Genomic DNA, 18764 nt, shown 5'->3' with positions numbered 1-18764 from the left:
TTGTATTTTTTTAAATGTGTTGAATACTGTGCCATTGTATACCGTAATTAAGGTTTTTATAATCTGTTTTCCTTTTGCTCTTGGTTTCTGTACGTGGAAGTTTTCTTCTAGCATAAGTTTTTGGTATGGGCGATACGTGGATTTTAATATTTTAATCTGTGTATATTCTAGCTGAGCGGTGATTGCAGGCTATTAAGTGGTCACCAAGTGTGCTATGTGACGTGTTACTTTTGATGTTCCGAATATCTTGTTTTAAAATAACAGAATGTATATACATTGTAAAGGATCGAACAAGATTTCACGCATCAAATTTTAACGCAAACGTGACAAGGGAATTACTCGGTACAGAACTACTAAAAATAATCAGAATACACCAATCCTCCATAATCTCCAAAAGCAGCGCACCTGAAGAAATGGCAAAAAATTAACATCGCCATACTAACAAAAGCGGGAAATGACAATGTAATGGTGATCATGAAGGGAGACACCCCCTGCGGGTCCGGGGTAAGAATAGGCCCGAGGTATTCCTGCCCGTCGTAACAGGCGACTAAAAGGAGTCCCTCCCCCTCAAGGGGAGAGTTTGCGCCTGCGTCCGGAGGCGGACGGTTCAACGACTTACATTTGTGGGCATTTTGGTTTTTCGCTTATTCTGGTTTCTTCCTTCCTCTGTTTGTTTCCTTTCTTTGTCCTTCTCCCTCTCTCACTGTCTTCCTTACTTTTTACCTTGCCTTCTTCTCCTCGCCTTCTTCTCCTTGCCTTCTACTCCTTGCCTTCTTGTCCACCCTCTGGTCTCCGCCTCGGCGTTTGAGACAATCTGTCCTTTCTCTCCCTCTCTCCCATTTTTTCCACTTCTTCTTTCCTCCCTGTGCGTGCCTGAAGGCCGACCCACGCGTTCGCACGCGTAGCCGGTGACGGGGTAACGCGTAATTCCCCGCCCTGGGTAGACAAGTAAGGCACGCACGTACCCCCTGGTAAAGGCCAGGCCCAGGGAGGGGTGATTGCCTGAGCTGACTCCTTCCGACCATGCCGATTGATCCCTCCGTCCGTTTCTCGGGAGGTGTGACCTGAGGTGTAAACATTCACCTTTAGGCGGGAGTGCCCTCTGAGAGGGTCCCCACAAGGAAGGAGCGCGCCATCGGAGACGCTGGCAATCATGGGGGATTCCTCCGCAATGGATTTCTCTTCTTCTCTCTCGACTTCTGGCCAAAAACGGAAACTTGACCAGCCATCAGTGACAAAAGTACTACCACCTGCCCCGAAGTCCCTCGTAGTTTCTAGATCTGAGGACGGAATGGATTTTTCATCTGTCAACCCTTTCGTTATTCAGAAGGGCGTAGATGCCATAGCCGGACCTGTCAAGTCTTGTACCAGGATGCGCAACGGTACCTTGTTACTAGAAACTGAGAGCGCCTTTCAGGCACAAAAACTGCTTCGGGCCACACTCCTGTACACGTTCCCTGTCTGGGTGGAGGCTCACCGCACTTTGAATTCGTCATGTGGTGTGGTATAACCTAGATCACTCGACGGATTGACTGACGAGGAGATTCAGTCTTTCCTCGCTGAGTAGGGCGTGACGGCTGTCCATAGGGTCATGAAAAAGGTCGACAATGACCTTGTACCGATCCGGACACTCTTCTTGACCTTTAATAGTGTTAAGCTGCCGTCGCGCATCAAAGCGGGCTATGAGGTTATTTCTGTTCGCCCTTATGTCCTGACACCTACGCGCTGCTACCAGTGTCAGAGTTTTAATCACACCCGCCAGTCTTGTTCTAATGCAGCTAAATGCGTCACTTGTGGCAGGGACGCCCATGAGGGTGACTGTCCACCTCCGTCTCCTCGTTGCGTGAACTGTCAGGGTGACCATGCAGCGTCCTCCCGTTACTGTCCTATCTAAAAGGATGAACGCTGTATACAGGAAATTCGGGTCGCAGAGAAAGTGTCCACCTCGGCTGCTGGCAAGCTATTTGCTAGTTGGAAGCCCACGCTGCTCCCAGCGGGGAAATATACTGTCCTCGCCTCTCCTCGAACTACCAGGGAGGTGTCGACGCAGACATGCGATCTGACCTTTAGCGCTACGGTCGTCCGTTCGGCCAGTGCTAAGATCGCCCGGTCAACGTCTGCTCTTCCTCCCGTCACCCATAAGACACAAGCACCTCATCAGCTTCTGCCAAGACTAATACCCAGAAGTCAGATGCACAGGCCTTCAAGAAGGAACCGTCCCGTGAAGACTTCCTACGTACCTCGAACTCCCAGCCATCGACCAGTACTTTGACTAAACGACCTTCCAAGAACGCTCATAGGAAGCACAGTTCTCCTTCTCCGCCACGGCGCGTTTCTTCTCCTGCGCCACCCAGCAGTTGCCGCCCCAGGCCGTCATCCGTTTCGCCTGGCCGCACCGCTGGTAGCCGAACATCTGGCCGTTCGCCGGCGGAGGAAGCTCCCCCTCCCGGCCATCTTAACATGGTGGCCGCCTATTGATAGCGGCAGCAGTGCTCGCTCGAAGCCAGGCCCTCAGCGGCCTTCGAGGTGACCCCTTCTTGCTTCTCCTTTTTCTTTTTCTTCTCACGATGGCACTTCTTCATTGGAAAATTCGCGGCATTCGCTCCAACCGATAGGACTTAAAGTTGATGCTACGCTTGCACTGTCCGCTCGTAGTAGCTCTCCAGGAAACGAAGCTACGCCCATGCGATCTAATTGACTTGGCACACTATGCCTCTGTGCGTTTTGACCTACCCCCTGTGGCAGGTATTCCGGCTCATGGAGGGGTTATGTTGCTGGTCCAGGATGATGTCTACTACGGTCCCATCACATTGCACACCGATCTGCAGGCAGTAGCCATCCGAATTACTCTCCCCACTTTTACATTTTCCATTTGTACCGTTTACACTCCATCGTTATCTGCCGTTACTAGGGCAGACATGATGCAAATTATTGCTCAGCTACCTGCACCATTTTTGTTGACTGGAGACTTTAATGCCCACCATCCCCTTTGGGGCTCTCCAGCATCCTGCCCGAAAGGCTCCCTGTTAGCAGACCTATTCAACCACCATGCGGGAAATCGAAAATGCACTTGCCCGGTCACGGTCCTCCGCTCCGGGACCTGATTCTATTCATATTTAGATGCTGAAGAACCTTTCTCCTGCGGGTAAAGGTTTTCTTCTTCGTATTTATAATCGCATCTGGATTGAGGGTCATGTTCCCACATGCTGGCGCGAATCTATTGTTGTCCCGATTCCTTAGCCGGGGAAGGACAAGCACTTGCCTTCCAGTTATCGACCCATTTCCCTCACCAGCTGTGTCTGTAAGGTGATGGAACGCATGGTTAACTCTCGTTTGGTTTGGCTGCTCGAATCTCGACGCCTACTGACCAATGTACTATGTGGATTTCGTAGGCGCCGCTCTGCTGTTGACCATCTGGTTACCTTGTCGACCTTCATTATGAATAACTTCCTGCGGAAGCGCCCGACCGCGGCAGTGTTCTTTGATTTGGAGAAGGCTTACGACACCTGTTGGAGGGCGGGCATTCTCCGCACCATGCATACATGGGGTCTTCGCGGTCGCCTCCCTCTTTTTATTCGTGCATTTTTAATGGATCGACAGTTCAGGGTACGTGTGGGTTCTGTCCTGTCCGACGCCTTTCGCCAAGAGAATGGGGTGCCACAGGGCTCAGCTATGAGCGTCGCTCTCTTCGCCATAGCGATCAATCCAATAATGGATTGCCTCCCAGCTGATGTATCAGGCTCCCTTTTCGTGGACGATTTTACCATCTATTGCAACGCGCAGCGAACATGGTTCCTGGAGCGCTGTCTTCAGCGTTGTCTTGACCGTCTTTACTCCTGAAGTGTCGCTAATGGCTTCCGTTATTCTGCCGAGAAGACGGTCTGTATTAACTTCTGGTGCTACAAAGAGTTTCTCCCATCTTCCTTACACCTCGGTCCCGTTGCTCTCCCATTCGTGGAGACAACAAAATTTTTAGGTCTTACATTTGACAGGAAACTTAGCTGGTCTCCACATGTGTCATATTTGGCTGCCCGTTGTACCCGTTCTCTAAATGTCCTCCGTGTTCTCTGCGGTACGTCGTGAGGAGCGGATCGAACCGTTCTACTTCGCCTATATAGGTCGATCGTCCGCTCAAAGCTGGATTATGGGAGCTTTGTATACTCCTCTACACGGCCGTCCATCTTACGCCGCCTCAACTCTATACAACATCGGGGGTTACGTCTTGCGATCGGAGCGTTCTATACTAGTCCCGTCGAGAGCCTTCATGCTGAAGCCGGTGAATTGCCACTAACCTACCGGCGCGATATACTACTTTGTCGGTATGCCTGTCGGCTATATTGTCAATGCCCGACCATACGTCTTTTTTTTCTTTTTTTTCCATCAGTCTGCTCGCTGGTTTGATGCGGCCCGCCACGAATTCCTTTCCTGTGCCAACCTCTTCATCTGAGAGTAGCACTTGCAACCTACGTCCTCAATTATTTGCTTGACGTATTCCAATCTCTGTCTTCCTCTACAGTTTTTGCCCTCTACAGCTCCCTCTAGTACCATGGAAGTCATTCCCTCATGTCTTAGCAGATGTCCTATCATCCTGACCCTTCTCCTTATCAGTGTTTTCAACATATTCCTTTCCTCTCCGATTCTGCGTAGAACCTCCTCATTCCTTACCTTATCAGTCCACCTAATTTTCAACATTCGTCTATAGCACCACATCTCAAATGCTTCGATTCTCTTCTGTTCCGGTTTTCCCACAGTCCATGTTTCACTACCATACAATGCTGTACTCCAGACGTACATCCTCAGAAATTTCTTCCTCAAATTAAGGCCGGTATTTGATATTAGTAGACTTTTCTTGGCCAGAAATGCCTTTTTTGCCATAGCGAGTCTGCTTTTGATGTCCTCCTTGCTCCGCCCGTCATTGGTTCTTTTACTGCCTAGGTAGCAGAATTCCTTAACTTCATTGACTTCGTGACCATCAATCCTGATGTTAAGTTTCTCGCTGTTCTCATTTCTACTACTTCTCATTACCTTCGTCTTTCTCCGATTTACTCTCAAACCATACTGTGTACTCATTAGACTGTTCATTCCGTTCAGCAGATCATTTAATTCTTCTTCACTTTCACTCAGGATAGCAATGTCATCAGCGAATCGTATCATTGATACCCTTTCACCTTGTATTTTAATTCCACTCCTGAACCTTTCTTTTATTTCCATCATTGCTTCCTCGATGTATAGATTGAAGAGTAGGGGCGAAAGGCTACAGCCTTGTCTTGCACCCTTCTTAATACGAGCACTTCGTTCTTGATCGTCCACTCTTATTATTCCCTCTTGGTTGTTGTACATATTGTATATGACCGTCTCTCCCTATAGCTTACCCCTACTTTTTTCAGAATCTCGAACAGCTTGCACCATTTTATATTGTCGAACGCTTTTTCCAGGTCGACAAATCCTATGAAAGTGTCTTGATTTTTCTTTAGCCTTGCTTCCATTATTAGCCGTAACGTCAGAATTGCCTCTCTCGTCCCTTTACTTTTCCTAAATCCAAACTGATCGTCACCTAGCGCATTCTCAATTTTATTTTCCATTCTTCTGTATATTATTCTTGTAAGCAGCTTCGATGCATGAGCTGTTAAGCTGATTGTGCGATAATTCTCGCACTTGTCAGCTCTTGCCGTCTTCGGAATTATGTGGATGATGCTTTTCCGAAAGTCAGATGGTATGTCGCCAGACTCATATATTCTACACACCAACGTGAATAGTCGTTTTGTTGCCACTTCCCCCAATGATTTTAGAAATTCTGATGGAATGTTATCTATCCCTTCTGCCTTATTTGACCGTAAGTCCTCCAAAGCTCTTTTAAATTCCGATTCTAATACTGGATCCCCTATCTCTTCTAAATCGACTCCTGTTTCTTCTTCTATCACATCAGACAAATATTCACCCTCATAGAGGCTTTCAATGTATTCTTTCCACCTATCTGCTCTCTCCTCTGCATTTAACAGTGGAATTCCCGTTGCACTCTTAATGTTACCACCGTTGCTTTTAATGTCACCAAAGGTTGTTTTGACTTTCCTGTATGCTGAGTCTGTCCTTCCGACAATGATATCTTTTTCGATGTCTTCAAATTTTTCCTGCAGCCATTACGTCTTAGCTTCCCTGCACTTCCTATTTATTTCATTCCTCAGCGACTTGTATTTCTGTATTCCCGATTTTCCCGGAACATGTTTGTACTTCCTCCTTTCATCAATCAACTGAAGTATTTATTCTGTTACCCATGGTTTCTTCGCAGCTACCTTCTTTGTACCTATGTTTTCCATCCCAACTTCTGTGATGGCCCTTTTTAGAGATGTCCATTCCTCTTCAACTGTACTGCCTACTGCGCTATTCCTTATTGCTGTATCTATAGCGCTAGAAAACTTCAAACGTATCTCGTCATTCCTTAGTACTTCCGTATCCCACTTCTTTGCGTATTGATTTTTCCTGACTAATGTCTTGAACTTCAGCCTACTCTTCATCACTACTATATTGTGATCTGAGTCTATATCTGCTCCTGGGTACGCCTTACAATCCAGTATCTGATTTCAGAATCTCTGTCTGAGCATGATGTAATATAATTGAAATCTTCCCGTATCTCCCGGCCTTTTCCAAGTATACCTCCTCCTCTTGTGATTCTTGAACAGGGTATTCGCTATTACTAGCTGAAACTTGTTACAGAACTCAATTAGTCTTTCTCCTCTTTCATTGTTTGTCCCAAGCCCATATTCTCCTGTAACCTCTTCTTCTGCTCCTTCCCCTACAACTGCATTCCAGTCGCCCATGACTATTAGATTTTCGTCCCCCTTTACGTACTGCATTACCCTTTCGATATCCTCATACACTTTCTCTATCTGTTCATCTTCAGCTTGCGACGTCGGCTTGTATACCTGAACTATCGTTGTTGGTGTTGGTCTGTTGTCGATTCTGATTAGAACAACCCGGTCACTGAACTGTTCACAGTAACACACCCTCTGCCCTACCTTCCTATTCATAACGAATCCTACACCCGTCTTATCGTTCCTTTTTTGACGACTGTCTCGACCGTCAATACGGTTTGTATGTATCTGCCCTGCTACTCGCTGGAGCTCGCTTTCGTCGCCTCCTTCAGCACCTTGATTTTTCACTCCCTGCAACCTTTAGAGTGCGCGTACTCGCTGGAGCTCGCTTTCGTCGCCTCCTTCAGCACCTTGATTTTTCACTCCCTGCAACCTTTAGAGTGCGCGAGAGCCAAACACCACCTTGGCTCCAGACTCAGGTTCGCGTTCACCTTGACCTCAGATCGCTCCCAAAGGAGATTACCCCAGCTTCGGTATACCGCTCACGGTTTGTCGAACTTCGTTCAAAGTTCATTAATACGATCTTCATTTATACAGATGTCTCTAAGACCAATGACGGTGTCGGGTGTTCTTTTACTGTCGGGGCACACAGTTTCAAATACCGGCTCCATGGCCATTGTTCGGTCTTCACAGCTGAGCTATTTGCCCTCTGTCAGGCTATTCTTTACATCCGCCGCCACCGACATTCTGCTTATGCCATCTGCTCTGATTCCCTGAGCGCCATCCAGAGTCTCAGTGATCTGTATCCGGTTCACCCTTTCGTTCACCGAATCCAACGCTCTCTTCAGCAGCTGGCGGACGACGGTTCTCCGGTTACCTTTATGTGGGTTCCTGGCCATGTCGGCATCCCTAGGAACGAGGCTGCAGATGGCGCGGCCAAGGCTGCGGTCCTCCAGCCTCGGACAGCTTCTTGTTGTGTGCCTTCATCTGATTTTAGCAGGGTCATTTGTCAGCGCATTTTATCGCTGTGGCATGCCGATTGGTCTACGCTTACTGAAAACAAGCTTCGGGCCTTGAAACCTCTCCCCACGGCTTGGACTACATCTTCACGCCCTTCTCGGCGGGAGGAGGTCGTTTTGGCCCGGTTACGGATTGGACACTGCCGGTTCAGCCATCTGCTGACGGCTGCACCGGCGCCGTTCTGCCCATGTGGGCAATTGCTGACGGTACGCCACATTTTAACGTCCTGCCCGAATTTTAATACACTGCGCATTGATCTTGGCCTGCCATGTACACTGGATGACATTTTAGCGGATGACCCAGGAGCAGCTGCTCGCGTTCTTCTTTTTATCCACTTGACAAACCTAAGGACATTTTGATTATGCTGTTTTCTTTTAATCTCTTGCCTGTTAATGTGCCTTTTACAGTGTTGTACTTTTTAGTTGCTGTTTTAACCTTGTGTCTCGCAGTGCGTTCATAACTTAGTCTGGGCGCTGATGACCTCTGTATTTGTGCACCCTAAAACCACAAACAAAATGAAGGCAGACAATATGTAGTCAAAACAGGATATTTCCTGCAGAACAAGAACACTGCCGAGAAGACCAGTGACCCAACTGCAAGACGCCAGAGAAATGTTAAAGAAACGCTGAAATACGTTCACTAAAGGCCAGACAAAAACAAGGAAATGAGGATGCAGAGAGCCAAACTCTGCTACCCTAAATTTCTTACGAAAGTGCAGAAACAAAATACTCGCATAAGACCAATCATTCAGTTTTCAAACGCTTCATGCTATCACGTAGCCCAACATACACACGAGTTACTAAATATACACTTTTGGGAACAACAGAAACCAATAAAACTCTAAGAAATTGATTGACAGAATCAAAAAGATAGACATTTCACGCACGGACAGCCCTGTATCGTTTGCTCTCACTCCGTTATACACTTGTGTTCTAATTTTCGAAACGATCAGTACCACCATCACAAAAGGATTAAAGCAGCAAGGGAACACGACTGACATACAAATTAAAGAAACAACAAGCCTGAAGCTCTGCTTAGGCAGATAATAAACCTAAAACAACACCAAGTTTTGGACTCGTATGATTATGTAGATGACGTGATATACCTGAATGATGAACTACACGTATTCATAAACAACTGTAGGAGGAAAGTACTGTAACAATTTACACTGTGAAATTCACTTCACTTTAGAAACAGAAACAGATGACTAAAGCAATTGTTTTTCGTTCTGACCATACAAGGTAAAAACATCACAAACGTCTCTACAACACAAAGAAAACTGCACATCCATGAACATCTCCACACCCAAACAAACTATCCAGTGACACACAAACAAACAAGCTTAAATTTCATGCTGTACAGATTAAGTAGAACATCTGTAAACAAACATAACTACGAACAGGAGTTTAGCGCAAAAAATGGCGGTTCTTATATACCCACATGATAGAATAACTGAACAGTAATATGAAAAATGATCAAACGTGTGTGTATTTCTAAGGGACCAAACTGCTGAGGTCATCGGTCCCTAGACTTACATACTACTTAAACTAACTTATGCTAAGAACAACACACACACCCATGCCCGAGGGAGGACTCGAGCCTCCGGCGGGAGGGCCCCCGCAATCAGTGATATGGCACCTCAAACCGTGCGGCCAATCAGCGCGGCTAATATGAAAACAGACAGTAAGTTAACAAGTCACATGCACACATGTTCCTACACATGAAGACAGAAGCACCTAATCCACAGACAGTGACAACACATAGGGCACAACAGAACAAGAATTCACACACAAAACAAAATCAGGTACAATAATAATACAGTGCACAGAATAAGCAAAATTTTAAAGAACGAGGTCTTTTTTTTTAGGCTACCGAAATGATAACTACACAAAAAAAGAATTCGGAACTCAAGCCACGCATGGTGGCATATTCTGTGGAGGAGGGAGGGAGTATTAAGCGAAGGAAGAAAAGACAGTCAGAAAAAGTAAACAAAGATCAGATTTCACCCCAGACTGCGTTACAACAGATGATAAACAGAAGCAAAGGACGCAGCTGCGACGTAAACATTGTTTTTGTGAATTTTGACTGTGTAGCTTGCGAGTGTTGTCCATCAAAAACATCTGACGCCTTTATATCTAAAGCAGATGAGCATGCAGATAAGGACGGATGCGGATCACATATTGCAAACGCAAGCTGGGATTGGGGAAGGATAGGAAAGGAAGAAGCCGTGTCGTTCTCAAAGTAATGATCTTAATATTTGGCTACATAATTTAGGGAAACCGAGGAAAACAAATATATGGGTGGCTGGACGTCGATTTGAACTGGCACCTCCAGAAAGCGACTCCAATGTGTTAAGCATAGTGCCTCCTCGCTCAGTCGTAGAAACCGCAAGCTCTCCCGCAAACCTGCGAAACTTGAGGATTTCTTTCTGAAAAAATCGGAGCTCTGTAATGATCTTAGAGCTCAAACAGAATGAAAACCGTAAACAAGACACTGACATGACGTAATGCAACCCATTGGCGTCCAATAAAGGACTGTTCTAAACTGGCCGGCCGAAGTGGCCGTGCGGTTAAAGGCGCTGCAGTCTGGAACCACAAGACCGCTACGGTCGCAGGTTCGAATCCTGCCTCGGGCATGGATGTGTGTGATGTCATTAGGTTAGTTAGGTTTAACTAGTTCTAAGTTCTAGGGGACTAATGACCTCAGCAGTTGAGTCCCATAGTGCTCAGAGCCATTTTTTGTTCTAAACTCCTGCAAGATTATTTCTCTGGAACGATTTCGACTACCAAAGGAGGCTATGGTCACACCTGACAGACAGCCTATCACGTCGCATCGGAGTAGGTCAGCAGCTCCGAGTAACTATATCAACTGTTAACTGTTTTCTAGTAATGTAAGAGGTATCCTTCAATTCTAAATAAATATATTGTTTTCTATCTATTCCAATGACCTCTTTTTGAAACTGTTGCTTGTCAGTGGCTTCTGATTGATCTTTACCTTTTTGTGTGAATTTCGACGCGCTGCCTGTGCCTGTGTCCTCCTTTTGAATACAAGTTTACACGGGTGGTGGACGTTTCGCAGATCCTCGACCGGCCGCTGGAAGAAGACGCCTGCTGCCAGACAGACCTGTTCCTCGACCGGCCGCCGACACCGCCCTACGTACCGGCCAAGACCGGCCTCGACGAGGAGACGCAGATATACCCAGGAGACGTGAGTATACTCCAGCTCAACCTCTGCACTCCAGCGGTAATACTGTGACACCAGCAGTAACAGATGAACCACTTATATGTCACTATCTCTCTTACAGATTTCCGTAACTGAATGGTGAGCTCTTAATAACGGAATACCGAATTTCTCCTCCAGTCCTCCAGTCCAAATAGTATTTATTTATTTACTGCGTATTTAGCTTGACCAGATCATATAATGAGAAGAATAATGGGCCCAATACTGATCCTTGTGGGGCCCCTGATACTGGTCCCTACATTGTGAGCCTTCTGTTCCGATCATTATACACTGTTGCCGAAATGGAAGGTATGAGTGGAACCCCTAAACAGCACTTGAAGAAAACTTTTGACTTGTGAGTTCAGCAAGTAGAATGTCAAAGTCGGCAGTAGTTAAAGCTTTCCTGAAATCGAAAAAGCACGCAATCAGTCACCTGTTGTTTATCCCTAGCTTGTTTGTTTGTCAGTCACTTTTGTAAGAGCAGTCATCATGCTGCGATTTTGGCTCAAACAGGAATGGTATTCATCTAAACGATTATTTGATATTAAATAATTAGTAATCTGTCCCTGAACTATGTGTCCTAAAGCCCTGAATAGTGCTGGTAGAATGCTTATTGTGGTGTCACCGCCAGACACCACATTTGCTAGGTGGTAGCCTTCAAATCGGCCGCGGTCTGTTAGTATACGTCGGACCCGCGTGTCGTCACTATCAGTGATTGCAGACCGAGCGCCGCCACACGGCAGGTCTAGTCGAGAGAGACTCCCTAGCACTCGCCCCAGTTGTACAGCCGACTTTGCTAGCGATGGTTCACTGTCTACGTACGCTCTCATTTGCAGAGACGATAGTTTAGCATAGCCTTCAGCTACGTCATTTGCTACGACCTAGCAAGGCACCATATTCAGAATGTATTCTGAACAGATAATATTGTGAATCATGTACCGTCAAGAGCGACGTTCATCATTAATGGATTAAAGTTAAGTATCAAACTAATTACGTCCGCTTTCTGAATTCTCATTCCTTGTCATGTTCCAGACCTCACGTCAGTATAGTTCTTCCCTCCTCGCGCCAGCCTGCGTGAGCTTAAACGCGTGCATTTCGGCCTCCACTCGTAATACATACCTATGATCCTGCAGTCAGGACGCTCTTTGGCGGATTCCTTATTAGGTAATGGTTTCATGACTCCCTGCTGCTGGAAAAACGCTGGAGGCCAGAGAATGGTAAAAACGTCCTTTATTTTGGGCAGCAAAAATGACGAGAGGATTGTTAGTTTACACAGTTATATTATCGTGCCCTGCAGCTGCTGAACGAATTCGCGCATTTGACTTCGGTACCGTGTTAGCGCTTACCAGCTGCAGAAAAAGTACTCATTTTTCTGAAACAGATCAAAAAATACATAGCTACTATAAATGACTCTTTCGTTTTCTAAACTCTATATTTCTAAACTAAAGTATTACATGTACCAAAATAATTAATGCATGAATAGAAGCGTGAACTCAACAACTTTCCATTGTGCCCTCTACAAATGCTCTGAGTGCTCTCTGATCACACGACACACGCCCAAGCGGCAGTCAAGATCGTCCCACACCTTATGTACCAACATCCTGTCAATGATCATCACAGCAGCAAAGATACGTTGTCTCAACTGTTCCGGTGTTCTTGGCAGTACCCTCAAGCGACCAGGGAAGCGGGCAGAGCTGGGGTGGGGGGGAAGGGAACAGAGCCACTACGCCAAATCCAGCTACGAAAAAGTTCGTCACTTAGGTAGCGACGAACATCGATGCTGCAATGAGTGGGTGACCCGTCTTACTAGAAGATGAAATTCTCGATCAACAATTAGCTGTGGAAACAGCCGCGGCTGTAACATATCAAGTAAGAGGTAGGCCTACCTATCACATTCTTCTCACAGAAGAAAACCGGTCCATACAGCTGCTTTTGTGACAGTGCACTGAAAACATTAACCTTCACGGAATCTCGGTCACGTGTCACAGTTTCACGAGAATATTCTGTGCCCTGCATCTACATCTACGTGATTACTCTGCTATTCACAATAAAGTGCCTGGCAGAGGGTTCAGTGAATCACCTTCAAGCTGTCTCTCTACCGTTCCTCTCTTCAGGGAATCTCGGTCACGTGTCACAGTTTCACGAGAATATTCTATGCCCTACATCTACATCTGCGTGATTACTCTGCTATTCACAATAAAGTGCCTGGCAGAGGGTTCAGTGAATCACCTTCAAGCTGTCTCTCTACCGTTCCTCTCTTCAGGGAATCTCGGTCGCGTGTCACAGTTTCACGAGAATATTCTATGCCCTACATCTACATCTACATCTGCGTGATTACTCTGCTATTCACAATAAAGTTCCTGGCAGAGGGTTCAGTGAATCACCTTCAAGCTGTCTCTCTACCGTTCCTCTCTTCAGGGAATCTCGGTCACGTGTCACAGTTTCACGAGAATATTCTATGCCCTACATCTACATCTGCGTGATTACTCTGCTATTCACAATAAAGTGCCTGGCAGAGGGTTCAGTGAATCACCTTCAAGCTGTCTCTCTACCGTTCCTCTCTTCAGGGAATCTCGGTCGCGTGTCACAGTTTCACGAGAATATTCTATGCCCTACATCTACATCTACATCTGCGTGATTACTCTGCTATTCACAATAAAGTGCCTGGCAGAGGGTTCAGTGAATCACCTTCAAGCTGTCTCTCTACCGTTCCTCTCTTCAGGGAATCTCGGTCACGTGTCACAGTTTCACGAGAATATTCTATGCCCTACATCTATATCTACATCTGCGTGATTACTCTGCTATTCACAATAAAGTGCCTGGCAGAGGGTTCAGTGAATCACCTTCAAGCTGTCTCTCTACCGTTCCTCTCTTCAGGGAATCTCGGTCACGTGTCACAGTTTCACGAGAATATTCTATGCCCTACATCTACATCTACATCTGCGTGATTACTCTGCTATTCACAATAAAGTGCCTGGCAGAGGGTTCAGTGAATCACCTTCAAGCTTTCTCTCTACCGTTCCTCACTCGAAAGGCGCGCGGGAAGAACGAGCACTTAAATTTTATGTGCGAGCCCTGATTTCTCTTATTTTATCGTGGTGATCATTTCTCCCTATGTAGGTGGGTGCCAACAGAATGTTTTCACCATCGGAGTAGAAAACTGGTGATTGAAATTTCGTGAGATCCCGCCGCAACGAAAAACGCCTTAGTTTTACAGACTGACACTCCAGTTCAGGTATAATGTCTGTGGCACTATCTCCCCTATTTCGCGATAATACAAAACGAGCTGCCCTTCTTTGTACTTTCTCGATGTCATCTGTCAGTCCCACCTGATGCGGATCCAACACCGCACAGCAATGTTCCAGAATAGGGCGGACAAGCGTGGTGTAAGCAGTCTCTTTAGTAGGCCTGTTGCACCTTCTAAGTGTTCTGCCAATGAATCGCAGTCTTTGATTTACTCTACCCACAACATTATCTATGTTGTCATTCCAATTTAGGTTATTTCGAAATGTAATCCCTAAGTATTTAGTTCAACTTACAGCCTTCAGATTTGTGTGACTTACCGTGTAATCTAAATTCAGCGAATTTCTTTCAGTGCTCATGTGAATGACTTCATATTTTCTTTATTCAGGGTCAATTACCACTTTCCGCACGATACAGATCTTATCTAAATCATTTTGCTATTACTTTCGTCATCTGATGACTTTACAAGACGCTAAATGACACTATCATCTGCAAACAATCTGAGTCGGCTACTCAGATTGTCTCCTGTGTAGTTAATATAGATCAGGAACAATAGAGGGCCTGTAACAGTTCCTTGGGGAAAGCCGGATATTACTTCTGTTTTACTCGATGATTCTCCGTGTATTACTACGATTTGTCACATTGTAGCGATTCAACTTTCCACATGAATGGAAGGCTGCTTCGTCGCTGAATATCGGTTTGAAGGAGAAAATTCTTTCTGTATTGTGATGCAAACTGAAGGCGCTAGCCATAATCCTTCCGGTTTAATTGTTGCGCGAACTGTAGACGATATGATTTGAAATGTAACAGCCATCACAAAATCTTTCACGCAATTTTCTGCAGTATCCCAAGTTCGTGGTTTGCGCAGACCGTTGATTTTATTAGTCAGCGTACGAAACTCTCTCTCTCTCTCCACTTTTGCATTTGGCACAGTTGGGCGGGCGATATTTTTCCATGTACAGAGACAACCAGTCCCCCTAAATTGTCGATACCAACGCACCTCGCCCTGCCTACGCGGCGGATCTTTTACACAAATCCTTCTGAAAGCACGTTGGTTTGTCGTTGCCGATAAACATCTCACATAATCCGAACACAAAAACTCTTTTCTTACTTTTTCGCCATTATATCAAGGCGCTGCAGTCGCAAGCCGAGTGGTTGGCACAATGAAAACAAGGTGAGTTCACGCTTCCATTCATGCATCACTCGACTTTGTACATGTTTGGAAAATATAGAAGTTTGAAAACGAATGAGTCATTTACAGAAGCCGTATATACTTTACGTCAAAGCGGGACTAGCTGTAGACTTCTTTTTTTTTTGTCATCAGTCTACTGACTGGTTTGATACGGCCCGCCACGAATTCCTTCCTGTGCTAACCTCTTCATCTCAGAGTAGCACTTGCAACCTACGTCCTCAATTATTTGCTTGACGTATTCCAATCTCTGTCTTCCTCTACAGTTTTTGCCCTCTACAGCTCCCTCTAGCACCATGGAAGTCATTCCCTCATGTCTTAGCAGATGTCCTATCATCCTGTCCCTTCTCCTTATCAGTGTTTTCCACATATTCCTTTCCTCTCCGATTCTGCGTTGAACCTCCTCATTCCTTACCTTATCAGTCCACCTAATTTTAAACATTCGTCTATAGCACCACATCTCAAATGCTTCGATTCTCTTCTGTTCCGGTTTTCCCACAGTCCATGTTTCACTACCATACAATGCTGTACTCCAGACGTACATCCTCAGAAATTTCTTCCTCAAATTAAGGCCGGTATTTGATACTAGTAGACTTCTCTTTGCCAGAAATGCCATTTTTGCCATAGCGAGTCTGCTTTTGATGTCCTCCTTGCTCCGTCCGTCATTGGTTATTTTACTGCCTAGGTAGCAGAATTCCTTAACTTCACTGACTTCGTGACCATCAATCCTGATGTTAAGTTTCTCGCTGTTCTCATTTCTACTACTTCTCATTACCTTCGTCTTTCTCCGATTTACTCTCAAACCATACTGTGTACTTATTAGACTGTTCATTCCGTTCAGCAGATCATTTAATTCTTCTTCACTTTCACTCAGGATAGCAATGTCATCAGCGAATCGTATCATTGATATCCTTTCACCTTGTATTTTAATTCCACTCCTGAACCTTTCTTTTATTTCCATCATTGCTTCCTCGATGTACAGATTGAAGAGTAGGGGCGAAAGGCTACAGCCTTGTCTTACACCCTTCTTAATACGAGCACTTCGTTCTTGATCGTCCACTCTTATTATTCCCTCTTGGTTGTTGTACATATAGTATATGACCGTCTCTCCCTATAGCTTACCCCTACTTTTCTCAGAATCTCGAACAGCTTGCACCATTTTATATTGTCGAACGCTTTTTCCAGATCGACAAATCCTATGAAAGTGTCTTGATTTTTCATTAGCCTTGCTTCCATTATTAGCCGTAACGTCAGAATTGCCTCTCTCGTCCCTTTACTTTTCCTAAATCCAAACTGATCGTCACCTAGCGCATTCTCAATTTTATTTTCCATTCTTCTGTATATTATTCTTGTAAGCAGCTTCGATGAATGAGCTGTTAAGCTGATTGTGCGATAATTCCCGCACTTGTCAGCTCTTGCCGTCTTCGGAATTATGTGGATGATGCTTTTGCGAAAGTCAGATGGTATGTCGCCAGACTCATATATTCTACACACCAACGTGAATAGTCGTTTTGTTGCCACTTCCCCCAATGATTTTAGAAATTCTGATGGAATGTTATCCATCCCTTCTGCCTTATTTGACCGTAAGTCCTCCAAAGCTCTTTTAAATTCCGATTCTAATACTGGATCCCCTATCTCTTCTAAATCGACTCCTGTTTCTTCTTCTATCACATCAGACAAATCTTCACCCTCATAGTGGCTTTCAATGTATTCTTTCCGCCTATCTGCTCTTTCCTCTGCATTTAACAGTGGAATTTCCGTTGCACTCTTAATGTTACCACCGTTGCTTTTAATGTCACCAAAGGTTGTTTTGACTTTCCTGTATGCTGAGTCTGTCCTTCCGACAATCATATCTTTTTCGATGTCTTCACATTTTTCCTGCAGCCATTTCGTCTTAGCTTCCCTACACTTCCTATTTATTTCATTCCTCAGCGACTTGTATTTCTGTATTCCCGATTTTCCCGGAACATGTTTGTACTTCCTCCTTTCATCAATCAACTGAAGTATTTCTTCTGTTACCCATGGTTTCTTCGCAGCTATCTTCTTTGTACCTATGTTTTCCTTCCCAACTGCCGGCCGCGGTGGTCTAGCGGTTCTAGGCGCTCAGTCCGGAGCCGCGCGACTGCTACGGTCGCAGGTTCGAATCCTGCCTTGGGCATGGATGTGTGTGATGTCCTTAAGTTAGTTAGGTTTAAGTAGTTCTAAGTTCTAGGGGACTTATGACCTCAGCAGTTGAGTCCCATAGTGCTCAGAGCCATTTGAACCTTCCCAACTTCTGTGATGGCCATTTTTAGAGATGTCCATTCCTCTTCAACTGTACTGCCTACTGCGCTATTCCTTATTGCTGTATCTATAGCGTTAGAGAACGTATTTCGTCATTCCTTAGTACTTCCGTATCCCACTTCTTTGCGTATTGATTCTTCCTGACTAATGTCTTGAACTTCAGCCTACTCTTCATCACTACTATATTGTGATCTGAGTCTATATCTGCTCCTGGGTACGCCTTACAATCCAGTATCTGATTTCGGAATCTCTATCTGACCATGATGTAATCTAATTGAAGTCTTCCCGTATCTCCCGGCCTTTTCCAAGTATACCTCCTCCTCTTGTGATTCTTGAACAGGGTATTCGCTATTACTAGCTGAAACTTGTTACAGAACTCAATTAGTCTTTCTCTTCTTTTATTCCTTGTCCCAAGCCCATATTCTCCTGTAACCTTTTCTCCTACTCCTTCCCCTACAACTGCATTCCAGTCGCCCATGACTATTAGATTTTCGTCCCCCTTTACATACTGCATTCCCCTTCAATATCCTCATACACTTTCTCTATCTGTTCATCTTCAGCTTGCGACGTCGGCATGTATACCTGAACTATCGTTGTCGGTGTCGGTCTGCTGTCTATTCTGATTAGAACAACCCGGTCACTGAACTGTTCACAGTAACGCACCCTCTGCCCTACCTTCCTATTCATAACGAATCCTACACGTTTTATACCATTTTCTACTGCTCTTGATATTACCCGATACTCATCTGACCAGAAATCCTTCTCTTCCTTCCACTTCACTTCACTAACCCCTACTATATCTAGATTGAGCCTTTGCATTTCCCTTTTCAGATTTTCTAGTTTCCCTACCACGTTCAAGCTTCTGACATCCACGCCCCGACTCGTAGAACGTTATCCTTTCGTTGATTATTCGATCTTTTTCTCATGGTAACCTCCCCCTTGGCAGTCCCCTCCCGGAGATCCGAATGGGGGACTATTCTGGAATCTTTTGCCAATGGAGA

The 18764-nt window shown here is 45.4% G+C and overlaps 1 protein-coding gene across 1 annotated transcript in view; it reads left to right on the top strand.

Annotated features, from left to right (window-relative positions):
- Positions 1 to 18764, top strand: part of LOC126204205 (radial spoke head protein 3 homolog) — a 340719-nt gene that overhangs the window by 268096 nt on the left and 53859 nt on the right. Inside the window, exon 4 of the mRNA XM_049938604.1 lies at positions 10908 to 11036. Within this exon, the coding sequence (XP_049794561.1) occupies positions 10908 to 11036 (129 nt within the window). The remainder of the gene's footprint in view (positions 1 to 10907; positions 11037 to 18764) is intronic.

Source organism: Schistocerca nitens, chromosome 9 (assembly GCF_023898315.1).
Source record: "Schistocerca nitens isolate TAMUIC-IGC-003100 chromosome 9, iqSchNite1.1, whole genome shotgun sequence".
Taxonomy (NCBI): Eukaryota; Metazoa; Arthropoda; class Insecta; order Orthoptera; family Acrididae; genus Schistocerca; species Schistocerca nitens.
This window is presented reverse-complemented; position numbering and strand designations above follow the sequence as displayed.